Source organism: Conger conger, chromosome 14 (genome assembly GCF_963514075.1).
Source record: "Conger conger chromosome 14, fConCon1.1, whole genome shotgun sequence".
Classification (NCBI taxonomy): domain Eukaryota; kingdom Metazoa; phylum Chordata; class Actinopteri; order Anguilliformes; family Congridae; genus Conger; species Conger conger.
In genome coordinates, this window is record NC_083773.1 from 691,059 (window position 1) to 701,058 (window position 10,000).

The window sequence follows — 10,000 nt, forward strand, 5'->3', positions numbered from 1 at the left end:
AATAAACATACTGCCCACTAAACATACTGCATACTGCATAATAAACATACTGCCCACTAAACATACTGCATACTGCCCACTAAACATACTGCATACAAAACATACTGCATACTGCCTACTAAACATACTGCATACTGCCCACTAAATATACTGCATACTAAACAGACTGCATACTGCATAATAAACATACTGCCCACTAACCACTAAACATACTGCATACTAAACATACTGCATACTGCATAATAAACATACTGCCCACTAAACATACTGCATACTGCCCTCAAACCACACTGCATACTAAACATACTGCATACTGCCTACTAAACATACTGCATACTGCCCACTAAACATACTGCATACTGCCCACTAAACATACTGCATAATAAACATACTGCATACTAAACATACTGTCCACTAAATATACTGCATATTAAACATACTGCATACTGCCTACTAAACATACTGCATACTGCATAATAAACATACTGCCCACTAAACATACTGCATACTGCCCACAAACCACACTGCATACTAAACATACTGCCTACTAAACATACTGCATACTGCCCACTAAACATACTGCATACTAAACACACTGTCCACTAAATATACTGCATACTAAACATACTGCATACTGCCTACTAAATATACTGCCTACTGCATAATAAACATACTGCACACTAAATATACTGCATACTAAACATACTGCATGAATTAGTACACACAGTGTTCCAGAATGCAGACTGATTACACTGGATGAGAAAGTTGTGAAGTAGGTAACATTTTCTCTCAGTGTAGTGTACTTGAAATATACATACCTCAGGGGTTTCTATGAGTGTATACACAAACAGTCTGCAGTATGTTTAGTAGATACTTCATATTTTAAGGACACAGCATTTACCCCAGAGGAACTCTGTGCTCGCGCTGGTCAGGGGAACTCTACGCCAATCAGGGTGAGTGTAGGTCAGGGGAACTACGCTAGTGTAGGTCAGGGGAACTCTACGCTAGCGTCGGTCAGGGGAACTCTACGCTAGCGTCGGTCAGGGGAACTCTACGCTAGCGTCGGTCAGGGGAACTCTACGCTAGCGTCGGTCAGGGGAACTCTACGCTAGCGTCGGTCAGGGGAACTCTACGCTAGCGTCGGTCAGGGGAACTCTACGCTAGTGTCGGTCAGGGGAACTCTGCGCTAGTGTCGGTCAGGGGAACTCTACGCTAGCGTCGGTCAGGGGAACTCTACGCTAGCGTCGGTCAGGGGAACTCTACGCTAGCGTTGGTCAGGGGAACTCTACGCTAGCGTTGGTCAGGGGAACTCTACGCTAGCGTTGGTCAGGGGAACTCTATGCTAGCGTTGGTCAGGGGAACTCTACGCTAGCGTCGGTCAGGGGAACTCTACGTTAGTGTCGGTCAGGGGAACTCTACGCTAGTGTCGGTCAGGGGAACTCTACGCTAGTGTCGGTCAGGGGAACTCTGCGCTAGTGTCGGTCAGGGGAACTCTGCGCTAGTGTCGGTCAGGGGAACTCTGCGCTAGTGTCGGTCAGGGGAACTCTGCGCTAGTGTCGGTCAGGGGAACTCTGCGCTAGTGTCGGTCAGGGGAACTCTACACTAGTGTCGGTCAGGGGAACTCTACACTAGTGTCGGTCAGGGGAACTCTACACTAGTGTCGGTCAGGGGAACTCTACACTAGTGTCGGTCAGGGGAACTCTACACTAGTGTCGGTCAGGGGAACTCTACGCTAGTGTCGGTCAGGGGAACTCTGCGCTAGTGTCGGTCAGGGGAACTCTACGCTAGTGTCGGTCAGGGGAACTCTACGCTAGTGTCGGTCAGGGGAACTCTGTGCTAGTGTCGGTCAGGGGAACTCTACACTAGTGTCGGTCAGGGGAACTCTACACTAGTGTCGGTCAGGGGAACTGTACGTACGTTAGCATCGGTCAGGGGGACTCGGTCAGAGGGGCGTTAGCCTGAGGGAGGACAGGGTGGGACTCACTCGGACAGCTGGCAGGAGTGGGGGAGCTGGTAGCTCCACTCGATGGCGCCGTCCTCCAGCTTCTGCACGCCCGCCATGGCACCTACTGGCTTCTCCGTGGTGATCCTGTACCTGCGGAGGAGGAGGAGGAGGAGGAGGAGGATTAACTCCTCTCAGTAACACAAACACCACAGGGCCACGGCTCTCAGTAGCACTCTTACATCATCTGCTTGTTCTTGCGGGGGCCCCCGTAGGGGATGAAGGGCAGGGACCCCGCGGCCGCGTGGTAGAAGGTGACCCCGATGCTCCACAGGTCCACTGTCACGCCGAAGGCCTTCTGCTGCGGCTTCCTCAGCACTGCCCGCTCGTACATGTCCGGGTGCTGCAGCACAGACACACAGGGGTCACCCTCAGCACAGACACACCCACAGCACAGACACACAGGGGTCACCCTCAGCACAGACACACAGGGGTCACCCTCAGCACAGACACACCCTCAGCACAGACACACAGGGGCCACCCGCAGCACAGACACACCCTCAGCACAGACACACAGGGGTCACCCTCAGCACAGACACACCCTCAGCACAGACACACAGGGGTCACCCGCAGCACAGACACACAGGGGTCACCCGCAGCACAGACACACCCTCAGCACAGACACACAGGGGTCACCCTCAGCACAGACACACAGGGGTCACCCTCAGCACAGACACACAGGGGTCACCCTCAGCACAGACACACCCTCAGCACAGACACCCCCACATGCCATAGCAATCCCACTTAGACACAGCAGACCTGGCTTCAAATACCATTTGTTTTTCATTAAAATACTTTTCTGTGCTCTGCTGATCTTGCCTGGCGTATTTGAGCCTGCAAGGAGGAGGGCGGGGTTTACACTTTTCGGATCATTTCATTCATTCCAATACGCCAGGCAAGCTCAGTCAAATGCAGAACAGCATTTGAATCCAAAACAAATACTATTTGAATCCAGGGGGCAATATCACAAAACAGCATTACTGAATTAGCTGCATAAGTTCACAGTGAAACCCAGAACTCTTCCAAAACTGGAACATGGAGTGAAGTACAGCTGTTCCAGGTTTTACTCTGAACTCATCCAGCTCAGTAATCCTGCAGTGTGATATATTACATTACATGGCATTTAGCAGTCGCTCTTATCCAGAGCGACGAACAACGAAGTGCAGATCAAACACAAGAACACCTGCAAAGAGGACCTGAGAGGACAGTACGGTTCCGAGTCCGAGTGTAAACATACAGAGAATCAGAACCCTTGAAGAGTACACCCCCGGCCCAGCCCTGAGCTCATGAATCACTGTGAGCCTTTACGCACAAATACTGAGCCCCTTCTCCACCTGCACTCATGAATCACTGTGAGCCTTTACGCACAAATACTGCGCCCCCTCTCCACCTGCACTCCTGTGACATTACCGTGCAGGACTCATGAAGGATTCGCATATACACGCATATGCTTTGTATATATGGGGTGTGTAACGTGGAAATGTGTCCCCACTTCCTGTTGCTGTGCCCTCAGCCTGCCCTGACCAGGTACTCCTCTGTGCCCTCAGCCTGCCCCCTCACCAGGTACTCCTCTGTGCCGTAGATGGACACAAACTTCTCGTCGTCCTCCAGCTCCCTGGCCGCGCCGAAGTCGGTGAGCTTGTACACGGAGCGGCCGTCCTCCCCCACCACGCGCATGATGTTCCCGGGCTTGATGTCGCGGTGCACCACGGCGTTCTCACGCAGGTGGTTCATCCCGTTCACTGCAACACAGCAGCCAATCACCACACAGAACTACATACACACACAACACTAGCAGCCAATCAGCACACGGAACTACATACACACACAACACTAGCAGCTAATCACCACACAGAACTACATACACACACAACACTAGCAGCTAATCACCACACAGAACTACATACACACACAACACTAGCAGCTAATCACCACACAGAACTACATACACACACAACACTAGCAGCTAATCACCACACAGAACTACATACATACACAACACTAGCAGCTAATCACCACACAGAACTACATACACACACAACACTAGCAGCTAATCACCACACAGAACTACATACACACACAACACTAGCAGCTAATCACCACACAGAACTACATACACACACAACACTAGCAGCTAATCACCACACAGAACTACATACACACACAACACTAGCAGCTAATCACCACACAGAACTACATACACACACAACACTAGCAGCTAATCACCACACAGAACTACATACACACAAAACATGAGCAGCCAATCACTAAACATAACTAAAAAGCCCCCCCCACACACACCTTCTCACACACACTCACTCTCTCTCACTCTCTCTCACTCTCTCTCTCACTCTCTCTCTCACTCTCTCACCTACATACATACACTCGCTCACACACTCTCACACACACTCACCTACATATACACACTCGCTCACACACACACTCACACTCACACACTCACACTCACCTACCTACCTACCTACCTACCTACATACACACACTCGCTCACACACACACACACGCACGCTCGCTCGCTCGCACACACACACACACACACACACACTCACACTCACACTCACACTCACACTCACACTCACACTCACACTCACACTCGCTCACACACACACACACACACACACACACACACACACACACACACACACACACACACACACACACCCACACACTGCAGCACCACTAGGAACTCGGACTCTGCCAGGCCGAAGGCGTTCTCTGGTTCCTCCAGGACGTTGAGGAGACTCCCACCAGAACAGAACTCCATCACCAGAACCTTCTGCTTGGTGTTCAAGTGCATCTGAATGCCAGAGAGCATCCATAAAAACATCCATAAAAATCAAACTCACAAACACAGGACTCCTTATCTCATATTATTCTGTGGCGTTGCTATTTAAACTCTGGGGCTGGATATGGTGCTTGCTACTAACCACCTTTTAGGTAAACTAAGCATCAGGCACACTTTAGCGGTAGGAAAAGATAACCAATGCAGGGCATAATTCCTTATGTTATGTCACGTAATATAATTTTTTTTTTCCTTAGTGTGCTTGAGGGGAGGTGCAGTTTAGAGCACACTGTAAAATACTGCTCATTAAAAATGAGAACTAATTATTCAAGCTTAAGTACTAATCCCATTAGTAGTTGTAAAGCAGTTCAGCACGCATGGAGAAAATGGGGAAATATTTACCCCCGAATGCTCAGAAATAGAGCCTCGGTTCCTCTGTAACCCGTGGATCTGCCCGGTCACCGGCACATTTGGAAAAGCGTTTACTGTACATGTCTGTTGCGAGGGGAGTCACATTTTCCAGAGAATATCTGGGAAAGGGTTTAGACCGGCTCGCTCCGTGCCCGGTTCAGCCCGTCAGCGAGCGTCTCCGGGGAACCCGTCCGTTTAGCGCCAGAGAAACGCGAAACCGCGCCAAACAGCGGACTGAAGCGGACGAAGAGAAACCGAAACGCTAAACGAGTTTACTCCCGCCGGGACACTACGCTGCGGAGAAAAGCGGCAGATTTATGAGACGCTTTCGCCAGTGTCCTACTGCAGAACTGCTGATAACTGCTGGGGGGGGGGGGCGCGGGCGCATACCTCCTCCACGGCGAAGAGCTTGACGATGTTGACGTGGTTGAGTTTCCGCAGCATCTCAAACTCGCGGATCTGAACCTCGTAGGGCCGGGCGTAGCTGGTGATGTTGAACACCTTCACTGCCACCAGCTCCCCCGTTTTCTTCCCCAACACAAAGATGAAAAAAGAGCTCTCACCAGGGATCTACGGGATGCGTCTGGAAATCTCTCGATAAATCTTCACCATCACCACATCCTTAATATGAATGAATTATTAAATATCAAATACATAAACTACTGCCCAATAACTAGTGCAATAACAAACCAAACAAATATATTGCAGTGTCATGAAAAAAATATTTGCCCCCTTGCTGATTTCCTCAATTATTGCATATTTGTCACACTGAATGGTTTCAGATCTTTAGAAAATGTTTATATTAGACAAAGAAAAACGGAGTACACACAAAACACATATTTTCATTTTCATATTTTCATTTATTTCATTAATTTTTCACCCATATGAAAAATTTCCCCCTTCATGACCCTGCCCTGTTCACTCTAAACCTCACTCATATTGAACCTAGCCAACCTAGCAGTCACCACAAAGTTTCTACAAAAACATTTTGCCATAAATCATAAATTTGAAACTCCAGAAGACATGAGGAAAAAGCCATTTCTAAGGCTCTGGGACTCCATCGAACCACGGTGAGAGATATTATATCCAAATGGAGAAGACTTGGAACGGAAGTGAATCTTTCCAGGAGTGGCTGACCTGCCAAACTGTATCCGACAGTGCGGCAACAACTCATCCAGGAAGTCACAAACGAGCTCAGAAGAGCATCCTAAGACCTGCAGGCCTCTCTGGCCTCCGCGAAGGCCAGTGCTCATGCACCCACACGGAGAAAGAGGCTGAGCAAGAGCGGGATTCACGGGAGAGCAGCAGGGTGGAAACCACTGCTAACCGAGAGAAACATCAATGCTGATCTCACATTGGCAAAACAGCATCCACACGCAGACACCACTGCTAAAGGCGGCGCAACCAAGTTTAAGAGGGACAGCTACTTTTCACATGTATGATTTGTGGGTTTGATAACTTTTTTTTTAAATATGTGTTATGTTTACACAGGTCCCATTTCTGCAATATTACATTTCATCTCAAGATCTGAAACCATTCGGTGTGAAAATACGCAATAACAGGGAATCAGGAAGAGGATAAATACTCATGCCATATTGTCCAGCTCCATACAGATCAGGGCTGTGTTCAAAACAGCAACTAGCATGCAACTCAATTTCATGGTCATTTTCATTTAAATGTAGAACGAGTGAAATGTAGTACGAGTGAAATGTAGTACGAGTGGAATGTAGTACGAGTGTGCTCAGTACGTGGCTTTGAAGCCCAGCTTTCATTTGGCGAAACGGAAAGGAAAACATTATTGCGCATTGTGTGAGAGACGTGTGCAGCGCAGGTAAGAACAACACCTTGTTTCGAGCCTTAAAGACACTGGCTGTGGCCCCCTGTCCCAGAACGTCCTCCATGGACCACAGGTAGTTTGCTGTACTGGCCATCATCTTTCCCACCGATGAGAGGAACACCTGCCCTAAATGCGCTTATTTCTTATTCGCTCCTTTAGATCTTGTGAAAAAGGTTCTTTTTCCAACACGATCTGAAGGAAAAACAACATGGATATAATGGAGTTAGCACTGAAAATACACATTTCTGAGATATCTGGCATCGTGTTAGGAGAAAATGAGCAATTAACTAATTAACGCAATGCAGCTACTTCATATAGTCTGAATTCGGTGTAATGGGGGAAATGTGTTTCTTTTATCAATCGATGATCTTCGAATCTACAGCATGTTACACTGGCTACTGTAGCCTACATAACAATCGAAACAACTGCCATTTTCAACATATAAATGTGGGCTAAGTATAAGACTTGTGGTTTTTACATGGTGAAACTAAAATGCATTTTAAAATAGCATTTCATAAAAATATAGAATCTGTAATTTAATGGTTTGATTACAAAAAATCAAGAAAAGGTTAGCCTACGTATGTGTCCAAAACGTTATGGACGACACTAGTAACGTAAGCTGTAACGTAACGTAGCCTAAATTCGGGTAGCCAATCAAATTATGTTTTCGTTCTTTAATACTAAACTGGGAGATTACAGCAGATCCGTATTCTTACAGCACAATTGAGCTTTTGAAACACTCACCGCTGTATTAACAAGTCAGAAGCTCCTGCCTTGCTTCTGTGAGCAAACGATGTAGAAAACCTTTTCAGAAACAGAACTGCAGCCTCGAAAGGTCAGAGGAAACGGACTTCCTGTCTGTCAAATGAGTTAGTAGTAAACAAAAACATCAAAGATGAGAATATCAATTCCACCATCTCACCATAATTCCTTAAATGAACCTTTTCAACTTGCTAGCTACATTTTCCGCTTTCATGTACGGGAATAAAGATCATGGATGTGCCGTAGTTTCCAATGCCTGTGACAAATAAACAGCTGTACCCTACATTACGATAGGCTATCAAAAATAGCAGTGCTAAATAACAGGCTAACTGCGAACGTAGTCTAGTGTAGGCTAATCACAATTTGTCATTTCAATACAGGACGGGTATTACAGCTAGCTAGGCTAAATATACAGTGAAACGAATGGTTACCCATAACATAGCTTCGTCGAGGCGAGGCTACAGTGTATGAGAATTGACGGCCCATATCTTCGCTAACGTTAACTAAAGATATGGGCTAATGTTAGCTTATCATTGGTAAGGATGCAATGGCCCTAAATGCTAGCCTACAGCAGCGAGAAAAGGGCAAGCATATTTAGGCTGTCTTAAACATACATGTAGCTGTTTATGACATATGCATATAACATCTACCTGGTCTATCACAATGGTAACATTTGTCATTTAAAACACCGTAGACCTACGCTAGCGATCAAGTTGTTACACAGTAGAGCTAGCTAGCTCAACTATTCCTACGCCGCACAACTCACAATGAAGGCATGCAACAAAGGTTACGATAAGAAATTGAGGAAAAACAGCCACCTCATCACAAGATCAGCCGTATCCATCTCAGAAATGCGTTCTTAAATGTCCGACTGAACCGAGCCCCCTATTATTACACATGCTGACACGTTGCAGTTCTATTTGAAGAATGTGACACACGGGAGTTTCCGAAAAAATGCGTGAAGCCGAACGGGATGGTTTCTATTCTGATCACTTCCTTGTTGAAATGGTTTTGAAAGAGACGCGTCCTAAATGTGCCGTAAAAACAAACACGGGCACGATGCTTTCCGGTGGAAAGATTAGCTAAAGGGACACAATCATCCGATTCTGTTTTAGATATTTCATCGGATGATTTGAAGATTTATTTGGAGATCAACACATTAATGTTGAGCGACCCCTTCTGGTAGGGAACTCCTGCCCTTCGGTTTCGGTTTCACCCAGAATAGTGAACTCCGGAGCTCAGCTGTTTGACCATAATCAACATACAATAGCACGGATGGTTAATCTTAGGTCCCCTCAAACTAGTGGCCGACGTCACTGAAAAAAAAAACAAGCTCTTAAATCGTTATTGAAATCTAATCAGTTGATCTAAAGCAATGATCCGACTCATGATTCATAAATGGTTCCAGATTTACTGAAGTAGGCTACAGGGCTGCCCAACTGTTCCTGGAAATCTACCGACCAATACGTTTTAATTTCTTTCAACTCTATTTTAGCACACCCGATTCTATGAATTAGCTGCTCGATGAGATCTCTATCTGTTGAACGATGTGTGGTTTGTTACAGTAGGTTTGGAGTGAAAACCTACAGGACGCTAGATCTCCAGGAATATGGTCCTGTTCCCGCTGAAGTTTCAGGTGAGAAACGCTAATGCTGTCAAAATGAGCGTATGTGAAAGCAGAATGACAATCCATAATAACACGAAGTGAAACATACATGATTCTTATGAAGAGCATAACTATTACTCCGTTAACATTCAAACTGCAGTGATTCTAAACTGAATAGACCACTTGGCCACTAGAAGGCAGCAGAAACCAAAGATACGGGCGTTTGATAAGAATCCGAAGGCGGTAATCGCACAACACAATGACCGGAAAAGTGTTGCCTAGTTTTAAAGGACACTCTCAAAAGGCAACTTTATATGCCTACTTTTTCATTTCCACATTAAAATATCACAGCAATGGAATTTTCAACATGGCATTGAGGACATCCCTCCTGAAAATTAATCTACCCTGAAGTGAGTCCAGTGACGTCTCGGTGAAAGAGATGTGTATTTGCCATCTTAATCAACTGCTGCTCTCCATTAAAGCACACGATACATTATTGAACCGCAAGAGCCTGATCTGACTTACAATTCAGTCAGTGAAAAGCAAAATTATAAATCAAGAGAACCGTACCGCGCGCACACA

At 46.4% G+C, this 10,000-nt stretch overlaps 1 protein-coding gene across 5 annotated transcripts in view; it reads right to left on the reverse strand.

The window, feature by feature from the left end:
- The window catches only part of ikbke (inhibitor of nuclear factor kappa B kinase subunit epsilon), a 20,211-nt gene extending 11,241 nt beyond the window's left edge, over window positions 1–8,970 (reverse strand). For 2 of the 5 annotated variants that reach the window (XM_061219894.1, XM_061219890.1), the window contains exons 1-8: window positions 8,631–8,970; window positions 7,795–7,908; window positions 7,058–7,242; window positions 5,604–5,741; window positions 4,682–4,817; window positions 3,563–3,744; window positions 2,185–2,345; window positions 1,985–2,095 (exon numbers count right to left, since the gene is read on the reverse strand). In XM_061219894.1, the coding sequence (XP_061075878.1) occupies window positions 1,985–2,095; window positions 2,185–2,345; window positions 3,563–3,744; window positions 4,682–4,817; window positions 5,604–5,741; window positions 7,058–7,147 (818 nt within the window). In that variant the 5' untranslated portion in view covers window positions 7,148–7,242; window positions 7,795–7,908; window positions 8,631–8,970. Of the gene's footprint in view, window positions 1–1,984; window positions 2,096–2,184; window positions 2,346–3,562; window positions 3,745–4,681; window positions 4,818–5,603; window positions 5,835–7,057; window positions 7,243–7,794; window positions 7,909–8,578 lie in introns of those variants that run through there. The other 3 variants (XM_061219892.1, XM_061219891.1, XM_061219895.1) reach the window with 3 other exon arrangements.
- Window positions 8,971–10,000: the final 1,030 nt, after the last annotated feature.